Raw genomic sequence first — 27844 nt, forward strand, 5'->3', positions numbered from 1 at the left:
CGACATGGTTAAAGGACTATACATATGAACACTAATAAAACAGCACAGATACTGAATACTGTAAAATCTTTTGTCAGTCATTCAACATCTTTCACATCGATAAAAACCAAACTTGCAATTGGTATTACCGTATACACTTTGCAATAACAAGTGAGTTACAATTTGAAATGTTAGTTATCAATGTAATAATTTAGGTTGCAGTATAAAAAACAATATTAGGTCAATGTTATAAATTATAAACATTTTGGTATTCGGCGCAAAACTGTGGAAGGGCTCGGTAGAACCTCGCCCTTCCCTAGTTTCGTAGTCTTATAGAGTGGGGTGCTCATTTTCGCCATATCTTTCAATGTTTTCTTCAGTTTATGTTCAGGTCTTTATGTTTTTGAAGTATACTGATATTTCTATATGAAGATAAATTCAAATGCAAAATATTCTTAGCTTGAAAACGTGTTTGTTTTGAGTAAAATCATCTGAATTGTTGGATTAAAGGGTGTTTGAAATTTCCTAATTTTTTGTCAAGGGGGGACACATATTCGCCGTTTTTACATATCTATTTAAAACCAAATAACTGCAGCTTTAAACAATATTTATCAAATAAATTTCATTATAGACAAATAGCAGACATTTGAAAGGTGTAAAAAGCTGAAATTTAGGGCAATCAGTCAAAGAATTACTAAGGAATGCTTCTTTGAAATCGTTTTTGTCATTCAGGAAATTGTGTGAAAATCGTTGTCCATTTTTCGGTCCTTTGCCGTAAGTGCCGAAATTTAGTCTCATTTTCAAAATTAATCATATTTGTTATAAAAATATAATTTAACGGCATATTTATTCCATTTCAACCATCCTTTGAAGTTTTTACACCTCAAAATCATAAAACGGCGAAATTGTGTCCATGGCGAATATGAGCGCCCCACTCTACAAAAAAGTTTATACTTTTCTGACATTGACCTATAAATATTGTATATTTATTAGAATATCAATTTTGATACGATTGCATGCTTATCTTAGTTAAATACTATATATATATATATTTTAAAGCATGTAAAAAACTTAAAACACACTATACATTTAACAAATGCATGAACAAACATATAGGATTTATACAGTATATGAAGTGGATGTATGCAACTAGAAGTTGAACATTGCAAATTATATGATTATATAAATGCCTCATTTCGTTCACTTGATTTGCAATAAAAATAAATCGAGTTATCTCCCATCTAACAACGATTTAACAAACATTTCATGGCCAGTGGATTCAATTTAAAATGGCATCAAAAGCACCTCACATGATGTCTTTATCAAAGGTATAGTATGTTAATAGATATAATGGTATTACCTAAAGATAAGTGTGCACTATCTAATCGTCTGAAAACAAAAATTGGACAGTAGACGCGCGATGAGAAATACTATCCAAGGGAGGTAATTCTTAGTGTTCTAAATTTGTTAAGGCCATATACTAATAAATATGTGTTTTTTAAAAGACTTGGTTGGTTGTTGTTACCTAACGTCTAGCGACAACTATTTTCTTTAATTTGGTACACTTAGGAAATCATGTTAGTACACAGTCGCTTGAATTTTAGTGATATAGTTATATATGTATGAAAAAAAAAAAAAAAAAATACAGTTATATATGAATAATATTTTTTTTCACACGTATATCACTAAAATTCAAGCGACTGTGGTTGGTACAAAAAAAAAAACTTTTCCCATGGTAGGGGTAGTGGTGGTGTAGGAGGGGTCCCAATCCCGAAATCCCGGACTTAAAAACACGAAATCCCGAGGTCCCGCACTGAGTTAAATAAATTTAATCCCGACATCCCGAAATTCGAAAAAAGAATTCCCGGCTCCCGAAAGGGTCAATCCCGAAATCCTGAGCTTAAAAGCACCTGATCCCGGAGTCCCGATAAAGGTCATATCCGCCCTAAAGGTACACTTTAATTAATACTTTAGTCTCCTGTAACTCCGTATTGCTTGAGCAAAGCTTGAAATTATTTTTGTGTGCCGGACAGTTCATTTCGGGGTCCTACGCGGTCCGCATGCAAACTATGTCGATTTTTTTTAGAAATCAGAAATAACTATTTGCATACAAAAACAACCAAACCTTGTAATAGTGTCGCATGTGAATAAAAACAACAAATGCACATTGTACATGATGACTTTGTTGTAGGAAATATAAAATTGATTAGTGGTGCGAGCACACAGGCACTTGTCTCAGAAATTTTTTTCCTATATACCTTAGTTATATTAAGGTATATATTATTTCTGAGACAAGTGCCTGTGTGCGAGCACCGGGGCCTACCTATTATCGTCACGTTTTTAAAGACTTACCACATACACATAAATTTTGTAGTTTTCGACAATTCACGTTTGTTTTCATACTGCAACAATTAACAGGCGAAAGGATTTCAAAAATAAAATTACTTTGCACAAGACAGAATGCATGCATGAAATATACTACGTATTACGTAATATTGTTGAACATAATATATATGTATGTGTAGGATTATGGCAAGCCAATGTGGACAAAAAGAGCTATTTTTTAATATTAAAAAAATTTCTAATATTAAAAAATCATTTTCTAATATTAAAAAATCATTTTCTAATATAAAAAATACATTTTCTAATATTAAAAATACATTTTCTAATATTGAAAAATAAGATATTTAATAATATTAGAAAATAATTTTTTGATATTGAAAAATCATTTCTTAATATTAGAAAAATCTTTTTTTAATATTAGAAAATCATTTTTCAAAGCGTCTGAATGAAAAGTAATAGCGTTTTATGACGTCATTAAATATTTATCATTCACGGAATTTAGTACGCCAAGTGACGCCACTGTACTAAATAAAAGATGGTTACAAAATACATTTTCTAATATTAAAAATATATTTTCTAATATTAAAAAATAAGATACTTTTTAATATTAGAAAATGTTTTTTTAATATTGAAAAATCGTTTTTTAATATTAGAAATTCATTTTCTAATATTAATAAATAGTGTTTTTCTTTTTTAATATTAGAAAATGATTTTTTAATATTTAAAAAATGATTTTCCAATATAAAAAATAGCTCTTTTTGTCCACTTTGGCATGCCATAGTAGGATAGTTTGGGACAGTCACATGTGTACAAGAGTCAAAAAGTTAATAAATTTTTATGAAGCAAAGACCCCCCTTTTATTTCAAAGGGTCGTAATCTTACATAGAAGTGTTACACATGTGCTATGAAAGTAGAAAATAGAAAATTTTAGATTCAGTGCAAACCATGAAAAATAATCATAAGCCTGAGGGCCCTCATGGGGTTTTTGATTATGTGATTACTTGGCCGTTTTTTTTAATGATTATTTGATTATTAAGCCAAATATTTCATGATTATTTGATTACCTAGGACTGTATTTTTAGTTTATGATTATTTGATTACTAAAGATAAGCAAATATTTAATGATTATGTGATTATATTGGCAAAAAAATGGTGATTATGTGATTACTAGGACCCCCCCATGAGGGGCCTCAAGCCTGTAACAAAGCGTCTTTTAGGTTTTTACCGTGCCTTTCCGATGGAGAGATCCGATTATTAAAAGTATGAGTCAGATACGGCGGGTGCTCGTGGATACAGTGGCGGATCCAGAAATTTTCATAAGTGGGGGCCCACTGACTGACGGTGACCTAAGAGAGGGCCCGCTCCAGTCACGCTTCAGTGATTCCCTATATAAGCAACCAATTTTTTTCCCAAAAAGGGGGGGACCCGGGCCCGGGACACCCCTCTAAATCCGCCTCTGGGATAGGCTTAATTTCAATAGCTTCGGTTCAATTAGCTGTTTTTGAATGTTAATATCACGATTTTTAAAATGGAGCTCATGGTCGATACTGACGATTTTCCATTCTACTGTTCACATGGTTCCGGAACTGAGATATGTTGGAAACTGGCACTGTATGTCATTTGCGTGCTATAACCTTAATATGAGGCAGGCATTACCTGTAAATGGGGACGAAGTCTGTATGAATTATTTTTTTGTAACTTAATTATTTGTCAAAAAAAAAGAAACGGAAATACCGTAACGTTTCCGATTTTGGTTCTGTTGTTAGGGATTTTAGTTGTGACGTTATTTAAATTATGACGTCATATGCAATGTAAACAAAGAAACGCTATCATTAGGTAACGTTTTTTCATATCAAGGAATTATAAGAAATGAAATTGGTATTGCACGTTCCTTCCTATTTTATACTAGACTGATAAATATATATTTTACTCAAAGTTCCATACAAACGAGACCGGAAAAAGGAAGTATATTGTACATTTCTGCGCAGGTCCGGGATTTCAAAACATGACATAAAAAATATTGAACGATTTTGAGTTCATTAGTACAATGAAAAATTCGGGAAATTTTCCCGAATTTTTTTTTTTTTATTGAATTTTCTACTGTTATTGGGGACTTCGTCCCCATGTTATAGAAAATATTCTACAATATTGTTTTTAAATTTCAAAAATGTTGTTACTTGTGACAAAATAGAGGTCTAGTTGAGTATTAACGATTTTCACATTTTCCATATATATACACACATATATATATGACTTAATTATAGCCCTTTATTAGAAACAAACGCTGTATTTCGTTTCTGAGTAGTAACCACAGACACTTGTTTCTATCCAGGGGAAGGTCTATTGTCCATATGTGGTAAAAGTCGACCTTCCCATGGATAGAAACAAGTGCATGTGTTCGTAACCCGTTCAACAAGTATATGCTTTCCAAATTTTAATATGCTGTTACTGATGACAAAATGGTTGTCCAATTTGAATTTAACGATTTTCATTTTCTGGAGTTAATTACTATGGTCTTTGATTGATTGAGAAAAGGTACCGGTATAAGATAAGGCCAATTAAAATTAATTGATAGATTTTCATCCCCGCCCGCCCCTCTGAAATCGTCCCGCCCCCAATTTTTTTATTTTATAAAATTTACGATTTCCGGATTTCGTTCATTCCCGTTACCGGTAACCGTTAAAATTTCGTTTCATCCTCAAAGCGGTAAGCGGAAGAAGGGATCCCGTAGACCGCCCTACGTCACGATTCATGAATTATGCATATTCTATTTATAGGCTATTTATAAACGATTCTGAAAATACTTATTCTAAAAATAGAATATTCTCAACATGTACAACTATTAAAAAAAAAACAATTCAAAATCATTAACTTTCATGAAACACGGTGAATTTGCTTTATTTATATCACATGAAAAAAAAAGGAAAATGTACCGCATTACAGTAGCATATCATGCATATATCATTGTGCAAATATATATACAGATTCCTTTTTAAAATACACATGATACATTTCATATAGATATGATCAACAGTAGTATTTAGTGCCTTAATTATGTTGTAAAGACCTGCAAATGTCACATGCACGTGGTCCCATGGCTTTGGATATACTATGGAGTTACTAATATTTTTATTATCCGTTTAAAAGAGTATTTTTATGTAGGCAAATTGAAAAAAAATGTAGCTTACACGTGTTAAACATGTTACACGTACTAAGGCTTTACATGAGTGTGAGAGGGTGTTTAAACTGGTCTGCGTTTAAAGAAACGAATCTGTAATCTGACCCCCTGTTGTCTGACCATTCTACTATAGCTGGACGTTCTATAGGAACCATTGTTACTTGTTTACAATAAAGCTACTGTTAGCATGGTTAGGGCGTTCTACAGGATCCCCTGGTCGTTCTACATGATCCCCTGTAGTCTGAACCTCATATATCTACTACAAAACGTTCTACAGGATCCCTTGTTGTCTGAATATTATATATCTACTATAGTATAGAACGTTCTCTATAGGAACAAGTTTTTGGTCAGGATTCTTCTGAAAAAGCTCATACCAAATTTATGAAATATATTTTTGGTGTAAACAGAAAGTCAAGTAATATAGATGTAATGTCAGAGATTGGTAGATATCCTATGTATTTTACTATAATTTTATCAATGTTAAAATATTGTCATAGACTGGAACGTTTGAAAGAAGGATTATTATTTGATGCATTTATATGTTGTAAACATACAGTTACATAGTTCTTATGTAAATACATGGTATTCTATAGTATAGATTATATTCAGAAAGAGATTGAATTACCAAATTTTGACCAATCAATTGTTTTTTATGTCAGTATGTTAAAAATAAACTATGTAAAAGTTCTTTCATATTTTGGAATAAACTGAAGCATCAAACCATTAACTCCGTAAATTAAGAATAAGCGCTCATTTTAAAATTGAGACAAACAGATATTCAAAAAAACATATAGAAAGATCTGAGCGTCTTTGTTCTAATTGCTCATTCGGTAAAGTTGAAGATGAGCTTCATGTTTTATTAGAATGCCCATTTTATGATATTCAAAGGGACGATTTTTTCCAAGACATTTCTAACAATTGTTATTATTTTATAAATTTAAATAAATCTTCTAAATTTTTATGGCTCTTGACCCAAGAAAATGTTACTCTATGGAAAAACTGGGCTGTTATATTGGTGACTGTTTTGAATTAAGGAGATCAGGTATGAACACTGACACTAAGTCAAGTAAACAATTTGAGAATAAATACATATATAATGTAATTTTATTATTCTTTTATTCACAATATATATATGTGGTTTTTGGCTTGATTCTGACCAATGCTTATATTCCAAATATATATGTATATGCCTCTATAATTGTTGTTGTTACCAATTATGTAAATCAATTGTATCTGATTTTATACCCTTTATTGGCCCTGTAATTTTGGGAAAAAATATATATAGGATCCCATATTGTTTGTTTATAATGTATATACTAAAGGGCGTGTTCTCCAGATCCCCTGTTGTCTGAAAATTATATATAAACTATAGAACGTTCTATAGGATACACTATTGTTTGTTTTTGATGTATCTACCAATCTAAGAGAACGTTCTATAGGATACCCTATTGTTTGTTTTTGATGTATCTACTAGGCTAAGAGAACGTTCTACCGGATCCCCTGTTGTTTGTTTTTCAAGTGTATACTATAGGGCGTTCTACAGGATCCCATAGGCGGTCTACAGGATCCCTTGTTTTCTCAACATTATATATCTACTATATAACGTTCTATATGATCCCCTGTTGTTTGTTGTTCAGGTTTATAGTATAGGGCGTTCTACAGTATCCCCTGGGCAGTCTGCAGGATCCCCTGTTTTCTCAACATTATTTATCTACTATAAGACGTTCTATAGGATCCCCTGTTGTTTATTTTTCAAGTCTATACTATAGGGCGTTCTACATGATCCCCTGGACGGTCTACAGGGTGCCCTGTTGCTTATGAAAATTATGCATTTAAGATAGGACCTTCTAAAGGTTCCCCTGTTGGTTTTTTTTTCAAGTATATACTATAGGGTGTTCTACAGAATACCTGAGCGATCGATCAACAGGATACCCTGTTTATAAAAATTATGCATTTAAGATAATACTTTCAATAGGTTCCCCTGTTGTTTGTTTATCATGTATATACTATAAGGCTTTCTATAGGATCCCTTGGTTGGTCTAAAGGATCTTCTCTTTTCTCGACATTATTTATCTACTATAAGACGTTCTATAGGGTCCCCTGTTGTTTGTTTTTCAAGTGTATACTATAGGGCGTTTTACAGGATCCCCTAGGCGGTCTACAAGATACCCTGTTTTCTCAACATTATATATCTACTATATGACGTTCTATAGGGCCCCCTGTTGTTTGTTGTTCATTTTTATACTATAGGGCGTTCTACAGTATCCCCTGGGCAGTCTGCAGGATCCCCTGTTTTCTCAATATTATTTATCTACTATAAGACGTTCTATAGTATCCCCTGTTGGTTTTTTTTCAAGTCTATACTATAGGGCGTTCTACATGATCCCCTGGACGGTCTACAGGGTGCCCTGTTGTTTATGAAAATTATGCATTTAAGATAGGACCTTCTTAAGGTTCCCCTGTTGTTTATTTTTCAAGTATATACTATAGGGCGTTCTACAGAATACCTGAGCGATCGATCTACAGGATACCCTGTTTATAAAAATTATGCATTTAAGATGATACTTTCAATAGGTTCCCCTGTTGTTTGTTTATCATGTATATACTATAAGGCTTTCTATAGGATCCCTTGGTTGGTCTAAAGGATCTTCTCTTTTCTCGACATTATTTATCTACTATAAGACGTTCTATAGGGTCCCCTGTTGTTTGTTGTTCATGTTTATACTATAGGGCGTTCTACAGTATCCTCTGGGCGGTCTACAGGATCCTCTTTTGTTAAAAAATCATGCATCTGAGATAGGAAATTCTATAGGTTCCCCTGTTATTTGTTTATCATGTATATACTATAGGGCTTTTAAGATGCCTTGGGCGGTCTGCAGGATCCCCTGTTGTCTTAACATTATATATCTTCTATAGGACGTTCTATAAGACCCCCTGTTGATTGTTTTTCATGTTTATACTATAAGATTTTCTATAGGATCCCTTGGTCGGTCTGTCGGATCCCGTTTTTTCTCAACATTATATATCAACTATAGAACGTTCTATAAGGCCCCCTGTTGTTTGTTGTTCATTTTATACTATAAGACGTTCTACAGGATCCCCTGTTTTCTCAACATTATATATCTACTATATGACGTTCTATAGGGCCCCCTGTTGTTTGTTGTTCATGTTTATACTATAGGGCGTTCTGCAGGATCCCCTGGACGGTCTGCAGGATCCCTAGTTTTCTCAACATTATTTATTTACTATATGACGTTCTACAGGATCCCGTGTTGTTTGTTTTTCAAGTGTATACTATAGGGCGTTCTACAGGATCCCTTAGGCGGTCTACAGGATCCCCTGTTTTCTCAACATAATATATCTACTATAGGACGTTCTGCAGAACGCCCTATAGTATACACTTGAAAAACCAACAACAGGGGATCCTGTAGAACGTCTTATAGTAAATGAATAATGTTGAGAAAACTGGGGATCCTGCAGACCGCCCAGGGGATACTGTAGAACGCCCTATAGTATAAACATGAACAACAAACAACAGGGGACCCTACAGGATCCCATAGGCGGTCTACAGGATCCCCTGTTTTCTCAACACAATATATCTACTATAGGACGTTCTATAGGGTCTCCTGTTGTTTGTTGTTCATGTTTATACTATAGGGCGTTCTTCAGTATCCCCTGGGCGGTCTACAGGATCCCCTGTTTTCTCAACATTATATATCCACTATAAGACGTTCTATAGGATCCCCTGTTGTTTGTTGTTCATTCACTGGACGGTCTACACGATCCCCTGTTGTCTGGACATTATATATATACTAAAGGACGTTCTATAAGACCCCCTATTGATTGTTTTGAATGTTTATACTATAGGTCGTTCTTCAGGATCCCCAGGGCGGTCTACAGGATCCTCTTTTGTTAAAAATAATGCATCTGAGAAAGGAAATTCTATAAGTCTCCCTGTAGTTTGTTTTTCATGTATATACTATAAGGCTTTTATGATCCCTTGGGCGGTCTTCAGGATCTCCTGTTTTCTCAACATTATATATCTACTATATGACGTTGTATAGGGCCCCCTGTTGTTTATTGTTTGTTGTTCATGTTTATACTATAGGTTGTTCTGCAGGATTCCCTGGACGGTCTGCAGGATCCCTAGTTTTCTCAACATTATTTATTTACTATAAGACGTCCTACAGGATCCCCTGTTGTTTGTTTTTCAAGTGTATACTATAGGGCGTTCTACAGGATCCCTTAGGCGCTTTACAAGATCCCCTGTTTTCTCAACATAATATATCTACTATAGGACGTTCTATAGGGTCCCCTGTTGTTTTTTGTTCATGTTTATACTATAGGGCGTTCTACAGTATCCCCTGGGCGGTCTGCAGGATCCCCAGTTTTCTCAACATTATTCATTTACTATAAGACGTTTTACAGGATCCCCTGTTTTCTCAACATTATATATCTACTATATGACGTTCTATAGGGCCCCCTGTTGTTTGTTGTTCATGTTTATACTATAGGGCGTTCTGCAGGATCCCCTGGACGGTCTGCAGGATCCCTAGTTTTCTCAACATTATTTATTTGCTATATGACGTTCTACAGGATCCCGTGTTGTTTGTTTTTCAAGTGTATACTATAGGGCGTTCTACAGGATCCCTTAGGCGGTCTACAGGATCCCCTGTTTTCTCAACATAATATATCTACTATAGGACGTTCTGCAGAACGCCCTATAGTATACACTTGAAAAACCAACAACAGGGGATCCTGTAGAACGTCTTATAGTAAATGAATAATGTTGAGAAAACTGGGGATCCTGCAGACCGCCCAGGGGATACTGTAGAACGCCCTATAGTATAAACATGAACAACAAACAACAGGGGACCCTACAGGATCCCATAGGCGGTCTACAGGATCCCCTGTTTTCTCAACACAATATATCTACTATAGGACGTTCTATAGGGTCTCCTGTTGTTTGTTGTTCATGTTTATACTATAGGGCGTTCTTCAGTATCCCCTGGGCGGTCTACAGGATCCCCTGTTTTCTCAACATTATATATCCACTATAAGACGTTCTATAGGATCCCCTGTTGTTTGTTGTTCATTCACTGGACGGTCTACACGATCCCCTGTTGTCTGGACATTATATATATACTAAAGGACGTTCTATAAGACCCCCTATTGATTTATTTGAATGTTTATACTATAGGTCGTTCTACAGGATCCCCAGGGCGGTCTACAGGATCCTCTTTTGTTAAAAATTATGCATCTGAGAAAGGAAATTCTATAAGTCTCCCTGTTGTTGGTTTTTCATGTATATACTATAAGGCTTTTATGATCCCTTGGGCGGTCTTCAGGATCTCCTGTTTTCTCAACATGATATATCTACTATATGACGTTGTATAGGGCCCCCTGTTGTTTATTGTTTGTTGTTCATGTTTATACTATAGGTTGTTCTGCAGGATTCCCTGGACGGTCTGCAGGATCCCTAGTTTTCTCAACATTATTTATTTACTATAAGACGTCCTACAGGATCCCCTGTTGTTTGTTTTTCAAGTGTATACTATAGGGCGTTCTACAGGATCCCTTAGGCGCTTTACAGGATCCCCTGTTTTCTCAACATAATATATCTACTATAGGACGTTCTATAGGGTCCCCTGTTGTTTTTTGTTCATGTTTATACTATAGGGCGTTCTACAGTATCCCCTGGGCGGTCTGCAGGATCCCCAGTTTTCTCAACATTATTCATTTACTATAAGACGTTCTACAGGATCCCCTGTTGTTGGTTTTTCAAGTGTATACTATAGGGCGTTCTACAGGATCCCCTAGGCGGTCTACAGGATCCCCTGTTTTCTCAACATTATATATCTACTATAGGACGTTCTATAGGGTCCCCTGTTGTTTGTTGTTCATGTTTATACTATAGGGCGTTCTACAGTATCCCCTGGGCGGTCTGCAGGATCCCCAGTTTTCTCAACATTATTCATTTACTATAAGACGTTCTACAGGATCCCCTGTTGTTTGTTTTTTTAAGTGTATACTATAGGGCGTTCTACAGGATCCCTTAGGCGGTCTACAGGATCCCCTGTTTTCTCAACATAATATATCTACTATAGGACGTTCTATAGGGTCCCCTGTTTTTTGTTGTTCATGTTTATACTATAGGGCGTTCTACAGTATAACCCGGGCGGTCTACAGGATCCCCTGTTTTTCAACATTATATATCCACTATAAGACGTTCTATAGGATCCCCTGTTGTTTGTTGTTCATTCACTGGGCGGTCTATACGATCCCCTGTTGTCTGGACATTATATATATACTAAAGGACGTTCTATAAGACCCCCTATTGATTGTTTTGAATGTTTATACTATAAGTCGTTCTACAGGATCCCCAGGGCGGTCTACAGAATCCTCTTTTGTTAAAAATTATGCATCTGAGAAAGAAAATTCTATAAGTCCCCCTGTAGTTTGTTTTTCATGTATATACTGTAAGGCTTTTATGATCCCTTGGGCGGTCTTTAGGATCTCCTGTTTTCTCAACGTTATTTATCTAAAAAAAGGACGTTCTATAGTGTCCCCTGTTGGTGTTGTTCGTGTTTATTTTATAGGTCGTTCTACAGTATCCTCTTTTGTCTGAACATTATATATCTACTATAGAACGTTTTATAGGATCCCATATATTGTTTGTTTATTATGTATATACTAAAGGGCGTTCTACAGGATCCCCTGTTGTTTGAACATTATATACTTGCTATAGAACGTTCTATATGATCCCCTATTGTTTGTTTATCGTGTATATACTAAGGGTCGTTCTACAGGATCCCCTGGGCGGTCTACAGGATCCCCTGTTGTTTGAATATTATATATCTACTATGGGACGTTCTATAGGTTAGACTGTTGTTTGTTTTTTATGTATATATTAGAGGGAGTTATATATATGCGCCCATAGGCGGTCGATATGATCCCCTGTGGTTTAATAGTTTTGTATCTGTATAGGGCGTTCTATAGGATCCCCGGGCGGTCTAAAGGCTCCCATTGTTTGGTTATCATGTATTCACTAGATTTATCTACTAGAGAACGTTCTATGGGATCCCTTGTTGGGTCTATAGGATCACCTGTTGTGTTATAATCGTGTATCTGCTATAGGGCGTTCTATAGGATCCCCTGGGCGGTCTATAGGACCCCGTATTGTTTAATAATCGCATATTTGCAATAGGGAATTCTTTGGGATTCCCGGGTCGGTCCATAGGATCTTCTGTTGTTTGTTCAACATGTTTCTTCTAGAGGGTGTCTCATAAAATCCCAGGGTCGGTCTATAAGAGCCCTGTAGTTTTTTGATAATGTATCTATTTGAGGGCGTTATATATATATGCTCCCATAGGCGTTCTTTATGATCCCTTGTTTTTTAATAATTGTGTATCTGCTATAGGGCGTTCTAAAGGATCGCCGGGGCGGTCTATAGGATCCCCTGTTGTTTGTTCATAATATATCTATAACAGGTTGTTCTATACGATCCCCTGGGCTGTCTATACGATACCCTGTTGGTTGTTCATCATGTATCTATAACAGGTTGTTCTATACGATCCCCTGGGCGGTCTATAAGATCCCCTTTTGTTTAATAATCCCGCATATTCTATAGTGCGTTCTATAGGATCCCCGGGTCTGTCTTTAGGATCCCCTATTGTTTATACCTTGGCGGTCTATATGATCCCCTTTTGTTTAATAATCGCGCATATTCTATAGTGCGTTCTATAGGATCCCTGTGTCTGTCTATAGGATCCCCTATTGTTTAATAACCTTGCATCTGCTATAGGGCGTTCTATGTTATCCCTTTCAAAGGTCGAGGGGGCATAATGTTATTGGTTGTTTTTTTTTCTTTTTCTTTTCTTTTTCCCCATAATTTTATTGTCCTGACAAATTCTTGGAAAAGGATAGACACATTCATCTTTATGGAATTATGGCATAATGTAAACCATTATATAAAGTTGTGCTTTTTAATAAGGGGATGGTCCAAGATGGTCTCGATTACTATAAACACTGGTCAACAGTATTTTTTTTAAAGTTTTTTGTATATATTTCTAGTATTCCTGAGCATAGAACCATGATATTCAATATACAAAGTAGGTGTCAACAATTTGTATGATCCTCAGAACTACATATACCTAGCAGTAGGTAGTTGTGTTTTTTTAGTATAAATTTTATTTCAAAATTGCTGACGGTAACCTAGCAATGGCAAGGTCGTCTGGCAACTTGACAACAGTATGACATCCGCCTTTGCTCGCAATGGCAATTCTATTTGTTTTCGTATTCTTATGGATTTGTACAGACAGGAGAAAAGAAATTGACCCGTCTTTTAATATCCCTTTCCGATATATTGATAATGTACTGTCTATTAATGATAATAGATTCAATGAGTATATATGGCAAGCCGTTTTACTATTTATGCTAACTTCAAGATAGCTCATATAATATATCAGATATTTCAAATGATATATAAAATATCTCTCTCATATATAATATACAAGATATCTCATATAATATATAATATATAAGATATTTTATATAATTTACTCTTTATAAGATATCTTATCAACTTTAAAAGATAGCTTTTATACTTTATAAGATATCTTATTAATTCAATAAGATATATTATACACTTAAGAAGATATATTATAAACGAAATGAAAAAAAAAGAAACGAACAATAACAATATAATATGCCCCCTTTGAAAGGGACAACAAAGTACGTCCTATAGCAGATGCACGACTATTAAACAAGAGGGGATCCTAAGACCGACCCGGGGATCCTATAAACCGCCCAGGGTATCGTATAGAACACCCTGATATAGATACATGAACAACGAACAGGGGATCCTATAGACCGCCCTGGGGATCCTATAAAACGCCCTATAGCAGATACATGAATATTGCACAACAGGTGATCCTATAGACCCAACAGGGGATCCCATAGAACGCTCCCTATTAGATACATGATTACTTAACAACGGGATCCTATAGAACACCCTATAGCAGATACACAATTATAAATTAAACCACAGGGAATCCTATAGACCGCCCAGGGGATCCTGTAGAACGCCCTCCAATAGATACATTATGAACAAACAACAGGGCTCCTATAGACCAACCTAGAGATTCTATGGACCGACCCGGGGATCTTAAGGAACGCCCTATAGCAGATGCACGATTATCAAACAATACCAACCAACAGGGGAACATATAGACGGCCCAGAGGATCTTACAGAACGTCGTATACTAGAAACATAATGAACAAACAGCAGGTTATTCTAAAGACCGCCCCGGAGATCCTATAGAACGCCCTTCAGCATGCAAATACACGACTATTACACAACAGGGGATCCTATAAAACGCCCTCTAGTATATACGTAAAGTAGATACATGTTTAAAAAAACAGGGGAACCTATAGAAGGTTCTATCCTAGATGCATACAAATCAAACAGGGGATCCTGAAGAATATATAATGCTCAGACAACAGGAGATCATGTAGATGGGCCTATAGTATAAACATGAAAAACAATCAACAGGGGATCCTATAGAACGTCCTATGATTGATATATAATGTTGAGAAAACAGGGCATTCTGCAGACCGTTTAAGGGATCATAAACGCCCTATTATATATACATGATAAACAAAGAACAGGGGAACCTATACAATTTCCTATCTCAGATGCATATTTTTTTTAACAAAAGGGGATTCTGTAGACCGCCCTATAGTATAAATATGAAAAACAAAGACCAGTGGAACCTATCTCAGATGCATATTTTTTTAACAAAAGGGGATTCTTTAGACCGCCCAGGGAATCCTGTAGAACGCCCGATAGTATAAACATAAAAAAAAACAATCAACAGGGCCTCCTGTAGACCGCCCCAGGGGATCCGGTAGAACGCCCTTTAGTATATAAATAACAAACAATCAATATAGGGGATCCTATAGAACGTCCTATAGTAGATATATAATGTAGACAAAAGGGAATCCTGTAGACCGCCCAGGGGATCCTATTGAACGCCCTTTAGTATATACATGATAAACAATCAAAAGGGGATCATGTAGAACGTTCTATAGTAAATATATAATGTTCAGACAAAAGGGGATCCTGTAGACTGCCTAGGGGATCCTATTGAACGCCCTTAAGTATATAAATGATTAACAGACAACATGGGATCCTATAGAACGTCTTATAGTAGATAAATAATGTTGAGAAAACAGGTGATCCTTTAGAACGCCCTATAGTATAAACATGAAAAACAATCAACAGTGGGTTTTATAGAACGTCCTATAGTAAATATATTATGTTGAAAAACAGGGATTCCTGCAGACCACCCATAGTTTCCCGCAAACCGACTTAGGGATCATATAGAAAGCCCTATTGTATAAACATGAAAAACAATCAACAGGGGATACTATAGAACGTCCTATGATAGATATATAATGTTGAGAAAACAGGGGATCCTGCAGACGGCCCAAGGACTCATAAACGCCCTATAATATATACATAATAAACAAAGAACAGGGGAACCTTTATAATTTCCTATCTCAGATGCATATTTTTTTTTAACAAAAAGGGATTCTGTAGACCGCCCAGGGGATCCTGTAGAACGCCCTATAGTATATAAATGAAAAACAAAGAACAGGGCAACCTATAGAATTTCCTATCTCAGATACATATTTTTTTTTAACAAAAGGGGATTCTATAGACCGCCCAGGGGATCCAGTAGAACGCCCTTTAGTATATAAATAATAAACAAACAATATAGGGATCCTATAGAACGTCCTATAGTAGATATAAAATGTAAAGACAACAGGGGATCCTGTAGACCGCCCATGGTATCCTGTAGAACGCCTTTTAGTATAAACATGAAAAGCAATCAAAAGAACGTCCTATAGTAAATATATTATGTTGAAAAGCAAAGATTCCTGCAGACCGCCCAAAGTTTCCTGCAGACCGCCCAAAGTTTCCTGCAGACCGCCCAAAGGATCATATAGAAAGCCCTATAGTATAAACATGAAAACCAATCAACAGGGGGGTCTTATAGAACGCCATTTAGTACATATATAATGTAAAGACAACAGGGTATCCTTTACATCGCCCAAGGGATCCTTTAGAACGCCCTTTAGTATATACATGATTAACAAACAATAGGGGATCCTATTGAACGTCATATAGTAGATATATTATGTTGAGAAAACAGGGGATCCTGTAGACCGCCCAGGGGATCCTGTAGAACGCCATATAGTATATAAATGAAAAATAAACAACGGGGGATACTTTAGGACGTCTTGTAGTAGATATATTATGTTGAGAAAACAGAGGATCCTATAGACCGCCCAGGGAATCCAGTAGAACGCCCTTTAGTATATAAATAATAAACAAACAATATAGGGATCCTATAGAACGTCCTATAGTAGATATATAATGTAAAGACAACAGGGGATCCTGTAGACCGCCAATGGTATCCTGTAGAACGCCCTTTAGTATAAACATGATAAACAAACAACTGGGGATCCTGTAGAATGTTCTATAGTAAATATATAATGTTCAGACAAAAGGGGATGATCCTGTAGACTGCCTAGGGGATCCTATTGAACGCCCTTTAGTATATAAATGATTAACAAACAACATGGGATCCTATAGAACGTCTTATAGTAGATATATTATGTTGAGAAAACAGGGGATCCTGTAGACCGCCCAAGGGATCCTTTAGAACGCCCTTTAGTGTATACTTGATTAACAAACAATAGGGGATCCTATAGAACGTCTTATAGTAGATATATTATGTTGAGAAAACAGGGAATCCTGTAGACCGCCCAGGGGATCCTGTAGAACGCCCTATAGTATATAAATGAAAAACAAACAACGGGGGATACTTTAGAACGTTTTATAGTAGATATAGATTTTTAAACAAATGGGCATCCTGTAGACCGCCCAGTGGATCCTGTAGAAAGCCCTATAATATAAACATAAAAAAAACAATCAACAGGGCATCCTGTAGACCGCCCAGGGGATCCAGTAGAACGCCCTTTAGTATATTAATAATAAACAAACAATATAGGGATCCTATAGAACGTCCTATAGTAGATATATAATGTAAAGACAACAGGGGATCCTGTAGACCGCCCATGGTATCCTGTAGAACGCCCTTTAGTATAAACATGATAAACAAACAACTGGGGATCCTGTAGAATGTTCTATAGTAAATATATAATGTTCAGACAAAAGGGGATCCTATAGACTGCCTAGGGGATCCTATTGAACGCCCTTTAGTATATAAATGATTAACAAACAACATGGGATCCTATAGAACGTCTCATAGCAGAAAAATAATGTTGAGAAAACAGGTGATCCTTTAGAACGCCGTATAGTATAAACATGAAAAAACAATCAACAGGGGGTCTTATAGAACGCCATTTAGTACATATATAATTTAAAGACAACAGGGTATCCTTTAGACCGCCCAAGGGATCCTTTAGAACGCCCTTTAGTGTATACTTGATTAACAAACAATAGGGGATCCTGTAGAACGTCTTATAGTAGATATATTATGTTGAGAAAACAGGGAATTCTGTAGACCGCCCAGGGGATCTTGTAGAACGCCCTATAGTATACAAATGAAAAACAAACAACGGGGGATACTTTAGAACGTTTTATAGTAGATATAGATTTTTAAACAAATGGGCATCCTGTAGACCGCCCAGTGGATCCTGTAGAAAGCTCTATAATATAAACATAAAAAAACAATCAACAGGGCATCCTGTAGACCGCCCAGGGGATCCAGTAGAACGCCCTTTAGTATATTAATAATAAAGAAACAATATAGGGATCCTATAGAACGTCCTATAGTAGATATCTAATGTAAAGACAACAGGGGATCCTGTAGACCGCCCATGGTATCCTGTAGAACGCCCTTTAGTATAAACATGATAAACAAACAACTGGGGATCCTGTAGAATGTTCTATAGTAAATATATAATGTTCAGACAAAAGGGGATCCTGTAGACTGCCTAGGGGATCCTATTGAACGCCCTTTAGTATATAAATGATTAACAAACAACATGGGATCCTATAGAACGTCTCATAGCAGAAAAATAATGTTGAGAAAACAGGTGATCCTTTAGAACGCCGTATAGTATAAACATGAAAAAACAATCAACAGGGGGTCTTATAGAACGCCATTTAGTACATATATAATGTAAAGACAACAGAGTATCCTTTAGACCGCCCAAGGGATCCTTTAGAACGCCCTTTAGTATATACTTGATTAACAAACAATAGGGGATCCTATAGAACGTCTTATAGTAGATATATTATGTTGAGAAAACAGGAAATCCTGTAGACCGCCCAGGGGATCCTGTAGAACGCCCTATAGTATATAAATGAAAAACAAACAACGGGGAATACTTTAGAACGTCTTATAGTAGATATAGATTTTTAAACAAATGGGCATCCTGTAGACCGCCCAGTGGATCCTGTAGAAAGCCCTATAATATAAACATAAAAAAAACAATCAACAGTGCATTCTGTAGACCGCCCAGGGGATCCAGTAGAACGCCCTTTAGTATATTAATAATAAACAAACAATAAAGGGATCCTATAGAACGTCCTATAGTAGATATATAATGTTAAGACAACAGGGGATCCTGTAGACCGCCCAGGGGATCCTGTAGAACGCCCTATAGTATAAACATGAAAAACCATCAATAGGGGGTCTTATAGAACGACCTTTAGTAGATATATAATGTTCAGACAACAAGGGATCCTGAAGACCGCCCAGGGGATCCTGTAGAACGCCCTTTGGTATATACTTGATTAACAAACAATAGGGGATCCTATAGAACGTCTTATAGTAGATATATTATGTTGAGAAAACAGGGGATCCCGTAGACCGACCAGGGGATCGTGTAGAACGCCCTATAGTATATACTTGAAAAACAAACAACGGGGGATACTTTAGAACGTCTTGTAGTAGATACATAATGTTGAGAAAGCAGGGGATCAAGGGATCACGTAAAAATTCCTCTATTAGATACTTCAAAAACAAACAATAAAGTATTCTATAGAACGTTCTATACTTTATATATAATGTTCAGACAACAGGGGATCCTGTAGAACGTCCTTTGCTATATACATGATAAACAAACAATATAGGAGATCCTATAGAACGTTCTATAACTATAAATATAAGGTTCAGACAACAGGGGATCATGTAGACCGACCAGAAGATCCCGTAGAACGCCCTAATAGAACATGTAGCTTCATTATAAACAAATAACAGGGGAAACGAAGACCAGCACCCCCTTCCCCACCGCCACTATCACCACCCCCTCACATCCTGTAAAGGTAATGTCTCGTTTCTAAGAACGTGTTAGCTACATGTTTTTTTTATCAATTTGCCTACATCAAAGTACTCTATTAAGCAGATAATAAAAATATTATTAACTCCATAGTATATTCAAAGCCATGGGATCACGTGCATGGGACATTTGCAAGTCTTTACAACATAATTAAGGCACCAATACTGTGTGTCATATATACTAGTATGTGAAATATCATATATATCTCAAAAAGGAATATGTATTTGCTTAATGCGGGCACAATGATATATGCTACTGTAATGCGGAACATTTTCCTATTTAAGTTCACGTTGAACGTGAAATAATTTCTGTCATGAACGTTGCACGAAAAATAAAGACTTTAAGGTGAACCTTTTGTGACTGAGTCACTGTCCTCTTGTATATATGAAGTCTTTGTTTTACTTAATATTCCCTATTTAGTGTGTACACATTTATGATATAAATAATTTACAGCTTTTAGAAAAGTATATATAAAGATATCCTGAACTTTAAAAATGCAAATAAAGGAACAACATCATTGGTCTTACCGCCTTATCATTTTTTATCACGGAAACAAAATTATATCAATTTCGTTCTTGTCCATGTTGACGATCCCTGTCTAGTGTTTTTTTTTTTTTTTTGGAAAAATACTGAGCACGCAAAATAAGCATTTGAATCACGAAGCACGTATAAAATTTACATAAGCAGAACATATTGAACACCTCGCTGTTTTGAACGACTGTACGTTAAATAAAAAAGTAAAAACACGTTGATCGTGAAATAAAAAAAAAACAATCACGTACCACGAAAATAACCCTCTACCACTCTCCATGAAAGTTAATGATTTTGCATCGTTTTTTTAAGATAGTTTTTCATGTTAAGAAAATTCTATTTTTAGCATTAGTATTTTCCGAATCGTTTAAAAATAGCCTATAAATAGAATATGCATAATTCATGAATCGTGACGTAGGGCGGTCTACGGGATCCCTTCTTCCGCTTACCCCTCAAAGCTCAAGTAAATCGAACAAAAATGATTAAGTCGACCTTTCCGCTGCTCTATGATGACAACATCATCTTCCGAGAGTAAAGATTGATAACGAGAATGACGTGAAATATTGGTGTTACGAGAAACACGCTGTTTCCAAGACTGCAAATCGTGGTATGTCACAAATTTCTGTGATTACGGAAAACTGCGGACTTTTTTATTTATGCAATGACTTTGTCTCAGGAAATTTAAACTGTAAATGATACCCAAAGCGCAAGATTCGTGGACACCATTGATACAGAAAACATGACTGGATTAAAGATGTTGAAACACAAGCACAAACTTGTCAGATTTATGACCGTTTATTGAATTTAAAAAGTTGACTAACATATGCAATTTATTTATGCAAGCCCTTTGATTTCACCCATGGCTGTCTTTTTATGTTGACAAACAGCAAATGTCCCAATACACCCAAAAAGAGTCATTAAACAACAACTTTTTTTTATTATAAAGTTCATGTTTTGCATGATAATTATATTTTCATCTTGCATATAAAGTACCAACCCTATTATTTTCAACACTCTCTGAGTTTTCATTTATTCTGTACTCATAATAATTGTGTTGCATACCAATGCATATGCTTCATTTTATGGAAATACAAACCATTGTTTAGAAACCCAAATACATTTGGTGTAGGTAGTCTAACTCACACGTTTTTGTTCTTAAGTTTTTAAAGCCGCAATTAGATATATTCATTTAAGGATTGGAAAAATTATGTAAGATTCCTCATACTTGTGTATATAAAAAAGAAGATGTGGTATGATTGCCAATGAGACAACTACATGTATCCACAAAAGACCAAAATGACACAGACATTAACAACTATAAGTCACTGTACGGCCTTAACAATACATGTGTTATAGGGTAGTTTTTGTATTTAAAGTTTTTTATGTCATTTTTGGAAAACATTTCATTTTGATTTTATTAAAAAGAAAATTGTAAAATTATTATGTCAGGTAAATTTTGTTCTGTCAGCATGTCACTAATTACTCAAGTCAAAAGTAATATAATTAACTTATCTTTTAATTGGCTTAATTAAATTCACATTATTCTTATATTTTACCTTTGACAGTTTTGTAGTAAATTGTGATTACTCAAATTACATAAATTATAGTTAGTTATAATACTCGTCATAATTTGAGCTCTTACTAGATGTGCTATAAATTGTACAGTCAACTTTTTGAAATCATTGAAGTCACGATGTAGTCACAATGTAGTCATGATGTAGTTACCAGTGTAGTCTCGTCGGTGTGATCCAGATAGGAGTGCTTCCAAAGCCAACCAGGCTCAGCTACTCAGGAGAAACCGTACTCAAAAGACAGCTCAACATAACTGTACCTATTCATCAGACAACATCAACTTGGAATATTACGAACATTTTGGACTTAACTTTAACTGTGAATTAGTGAAATTAGTGACTATTATTTGGAACATTTGAACTTTATTTGTTTGTAAATTGTTTTGGCATCATTATTATTATTTGGACCAGTTACTATATAAAATTGTTACAACTTGCTGCTTGCTTTATAGTTTTGCCTGCCATTGCTTAAGTCTTGCGAAAGACTGACCCCCTGTGCCTTGGGCTATGCATGTTCGATAGTCCCCCTTAAACTCGACGTGCATTGGCTCATGGTGACAGATTTGGTGGCGGGCCCGTTGGCAGCATTTCGATCCATTTAGCTTTGGCATGGCATTATTATTAGCAACAGCTTTCAAAATTACTTTTAAATTATCTACTTACAAAATTTGTGAAGAAATTTCATAAATAAAATTCAACTAAAGGAACAGCAGAGAATGAGAAACAACTATTGAAGCTAAGTAACTTATTGGAATATTATTTATTTATTTTTATCTTTACAGCAATCTAATTAGATTGTCTTTACAGTTATATTCAAATTTTTATAGTTTCAGCAAATATTGTGCAAGATTGAATTTAACTAGATTAAAAATATAATTAGTTTTAAATCTGTAAAAGTCATTGGTAGTATTCAAATGAATTTTGTTTTCATAGTCTACCATTTACAGAAGTCTAATTATAATCTTGTTTAGTTTCAGTTTTCAACTTTAGAAGTTGCTATACCAAAGTTGGCAAGCTACATGTAATTGTAAAGAAGGACAACTGCACTGTGTGAACAAAATAGAATTACTACAGAGACTAAAAGATTAGTAGCTTTTGAAATAACAGTATTCATGATAATTCTCGAAATTAAATTGCTAGTTATCAAAGCAAAACGTTTCTTCAAAGAAAAGTTGTGAATATATATTTTATTGAGACTGCTAATAAATTCAAGAAATTTTTTTAGTTTTACACACATTTTATGTAGCATATTGCTTTTTATTCTGTGAATAGATTTTATCTAATATAGCCAAATTATTTTTAGTAGAAGTCATGGGAAAGAAAAGAATTAAGAATATATGGTGCTGCAAAAAATCAAAATGTGCAAGCCTTACCACCTTTACAGCAGAGAATCATTTGTAAAAGAAGAACACACTGGACACAGAATCAGCATCACATCTTTAGAAATAGCAAAGACAGTTATGGCAGAAAGCTTTCAACACCGGGTTCAAAGATCGATATCTACTCCATACAGTTGTCAGAAAATGCCAAGAAAATAACTTGTCATCCAATTGCCACTTTCTGCAGAAACATCGTGACCAGATACTGAAGTCCTGCATGCATGACCACTTGAAGAATGTCATGTTCTTGATCGGACGTTTGCTGCCATTTTATTAAAGTACCTCTGGATTATCAGTTTACTTGATAGTAAATAAACCAGTAGATTTAAACTTGTAGAGTGTGTTAGCCAAGAAAATGTACCTTCAAATCAAGACCATGACTTTTGTTAGACACAGCAACCAACAGTCATGACAATAGTTAGAATAAAAAGATACAGGGGTAAAATATTATAACGAAAGAGTGAATGTAATTTGGACTTAATTTTACAATGATAATTATCTGTTTTAAAGATTTCGCGATATAGTGTTTTTTGGATAGTTTTTGTGAGTTCTTTTTTCATTATTCATTAAAAGAAAACTGCCTTACCATTGTGTACAACTAATATAGTAAATATATATATTGTGAATGTCTTGAATGTATATGCTTAATATAAATAGCAATGTTTTTTTTTATCAATGTTTGTATGATTTCTTTTTGTGATTCTTTAGCTTGTGAATGTACTGGTAAATCAAATGGTGTATAGCTGGATTGACCACTCAGTTTTACACCATGCACTTGTATAAGACTTGGTCATCTTGTGCAAGTTGCACCCAGTATGTTTGTGTGTGAGGATGAGTATCTGTGTTTTATCTTCTTTTTAAATATGAAATGTTCTATGTGTTATTCTGTTTTATGTAATCACAATGACTTATTATCATGATTATCAACTTAGTTAATGTTCAGATTTTATATTGTATTTTCTTTTTCAAATCAACTGCATTCTTTGTGATAATCTTTTGTTTTTTAATGTTTGAGGACAAACATATTTGAGCGAAGGGAAATATGTTATAGGGTAGTTTTTGTATTTAAGTTTTTTATGTCATTTTTGGAAAACATTTCATTTTGATTTTATTAAAAAGAAAATTGTAAAATTATTATGTCAGGTAAATTTTGTTCTGTCAGCATGTCACTAATTACTCAAGTCAAAAGTAATATAATTAACTTATCTTTTAATTGGCTTAATTAAATTGACATTATTCTTATATTTTACCTTTGACAGTTTTGTAGTAAATTGTGATTACTCAAATTACATAAATTATAGTTAGTTATAATACTCGTCATAATTTGAGCTCTTACTAGATGTGCTATAAATTGTACAGTCAACTTTTTGAAATCATTGAAGTCACGATGTAGTCACAATGTAGTCATGATGTAGTTACCAGTGTAGTCTCGTCGGTGTGATCCAGATAGGAGTGCTTCCAAAGCCAACCAGGCTCAGCTACTCAGGAGAAACCGTACTCAAAAGACAGCTCAACATAACTGTACCTATTCATCAGACAACATCAACTTGGAATATTACGAACATTTTGGACTTAACTTTAACTGTGAATTAGTGAAATTAGTGACTATTATTTGGAACATTTGAACTTTATTTGTTTGTAAATTGTTTTGGCATCATTATTATTATTTGGACCAGTTACTATATAAAATTGTTACAACTTGCTGCTTGCTTTATAGTTTTGCCTGCCATTGCTTAAGTCTTGCGAAAGACTGACCCCCTGTGCCTTGGGCTATGCATGTTCGATAGTCCCCCTTAAACTCGACGTGCATTGGCTCTTGGTGACACATGATATAAGCTTATTATTTCACTTGCATATATGAAGAACTCGTCACAAAACATGCAAAAGGTTTTCATATGAAATAAAATTTAAAAAATAAAATCCTCCCACCCGCCCCATTTTTTTCAAAAATTTGGATGAAAATCTACTAATTAATTTTAGTTGGCCTAAGATGAAGATAAATAATAGTTTATCAGTATACACTGACAAATAATAAGTTGCATGGCATGGAAATTTATGTGTAAAACTTCTTTATTTAAGAATTGAATGCTTCTTTTTGAAAATTCATTGGGGTGTAAAAGCGTTGACCGAATACATTTTTTCCGTGCTTCATTCTAAAATGTGGGCACGCTCAACACTTTTACAACCTTATGAAATTATTAAAAGAAGCATTCAATACTTATAAATACATTTTTTCGATACGATCATGAAAAATCGATTTTTATTATTTATTTCTTTACGGCACAACCTTTGCACTTTTTTGTAATAGCACGTGTCATCAAAAATGTTAGACTTCATTGGGATATGAAGGTGAACTTTAGTATGACAAGCGTAGTTATCCAATCAAATTAACGGATTCTTCTGAAACATACATGTAATGTAATTATACAGAAGTTATAAAAGCAACCAAAAATGTAATATTTTACTGCTATATTCTAGTTTATGCTGAGGTCAGAAGTTTTGAAGTTGTATAGAAGTATGTTGAGAGTTGTTCGGAGAATTCCAGATAAAAGTCAACAGAAGGAACTTATAGAATGGATTAGACATGATTTTACTGCCAACAAACATCTGAAAGATGAGGTAGGATCTATAGATTCTGTCTTCCGTATCCCGGTGATAGGTGATATGACTTAATCTTAGATCTTTATGCTGTCAGTTATAAGTACACCAAGTCTTCTTTTTTCTATTTTTGTTCCCTTTATTTTGCAAGTTGACCATAAACCCTATCCAAATCCGCACTAAGTGTGATTTTAATTCACAAAAAGGCATAGCACCGATATTAATATACATGTGAATATAAAAAAGAAGATCATGACTTTTGTGTATGATCGCCAATTAATGTCCCTCTCTTATTTTCTCTTTGAGTTATGTAAGTTGCATAGATGTAAAAAGATTCAAATAATGATGTTAATGAAACTACAAAACATTTTGTTCTGTTTTAGGATGCTATTAAAATGATGATAACAAAAGGAAAACAGTCAATGAGAGAACTTGAGCAGTCAATATCTATTTTATGAAAATGGTAGGCTAGCAAACTAAACTGTTTTGTGAAAATTAATTATATTATCAATACCAATTCTTCTCAATTTGTATTTTCCAGCGATAAAATTGAGAATAGAACGGGGAATGTGTCAAAGGGACAACAACCCGACCATAAGGCAGAAAACATATACATACATGTATTGTTTAACAGCATCAAAGCTTTTAACTATATATTAACTTGATAAATTACGTCAAATTTTAATTTATAATTTCCGATAGAATTTATTATGAATGATGGAACCTGCAAAACATAATACCTGTCAAAATTTATTTCAGAAGAATAGCGCATAATTAATAACTAATAAAATTGAGAATGGAAATGGGGAATGTGTCAAAGAGACAACAACCCGACCAAATAAAAAACAACAGCAGAAGGTCACCAACAGGTCTTCAATGTAGCGAGAAATTCCCGCACCCGGAGGCGTCCTTCAGCTGGCCCATAAACAAATATATACTAGTCCAGTGATAATGAACGCCATACTAATTTCCAAATTGTACACAAGAAACTAAAATTAAAAGAATACAAGACTAACAAAGGCCAGAGGCTCCTGACTTGGGACAGGCGCAAAAATGCGGCGGGGTTAAACATGTTTGTGAGATCTCAACCCTCCCCCTATACCTCTAACCAATGTAGAAAAGTAAACGCATAACAATACGCACATTAAAATTCAGTTCAAGAGAAGTCCGAGTCTGATGTCAGAAGATGTAACCAAAGAAAATAAACAAAATGACAATAATACATAAATAACAACAGACTACTAGCAGTTAACTGACATGCCAGCTCGAGACTTCAATTAAACTGACTGAAAGATTATGATTTCATCATATGAACATCAGGCACAATCCTTCCCGTTAGGGGTTTAGTATCATACCAATCATAACATATATGATGGTATGATACACATTTTCACTTTAGAAATGATAAAAACTCTCATTTATTAATTAAGTTCTCCTTTAATTTTGAAATCCCATGAGGATAATTTAAAATTCAAATCTGTGCTAATTCTAGAACACAGAGAACAGTGTTATACATATACATTATGAAATTAAATTGCCTTTTTCTGAAGACTTATTCAAATTGACACTGAATGTAAGGAAGCTTACAATGGACTTGTATTCTTTTGTACAGAACGAAGATTATATAAAAAAGAAAATAAAAGTTCTGCTTCATTTGATAAAATATATTACTATTAACATAGACGTATACAATTTTTTGTTGTAGGATTACATTGCAATGATTGACACAGGAAGTTGAAACAAGGGTTTAGCCCTCTGATGCTGACATGATGGTGGACCCTTTCGCTGTGGAATAAATGTAGACCTTTTAATAGGTCACATATTATTCGCTGGAAAAGTCATTTAATTGTATGTGAAAAAGAAATAAAGAATATAATATTGTTTAA

General features: G+C 34.7%; 1 protein-coding gene across 1 annotated transcript; it reads left to right on the top strand.

Moving 5' to 3' along the window:
• Positions 1 to 1219: 1219 nt before the first annotated feature.
• Positions 1220 to 27844, top strand: LOC143048996 (LYR motif-containing protein 2-like). The gene is made up of 4 exons (XM_076222821.1): positions 1220 to 1307; positions 25839 to 25979; positions 26342 to 26421; positions 27664 to 27844. The coding sequence occupies exons 1-3, from the start codon at positions 1269 to 1271 to the stop codon at positions 26414 to 26416; spliced, it is 255 nt and encodes an 84-aa protein (XP_076078936.1). The 5' UTR covers positions 1220 to 1268; the 3' UTR covers positions 26417 to 26421; positions 27664 to 27844.

Source organism: Mytilus galloprovincialis, chromosome 10, assembly GCF_965363235.1.
Source record: "Mytilus galloprovincialis chromosome 10, xbMytGall1.hap1.1, whole genome shotgun sequence".
NCBI lineage: Eukaryota > Metazoa > Mollusca > Bivalvia > Mytilida > Mytilidae > Mytilus > Mytilus galloprovincialis.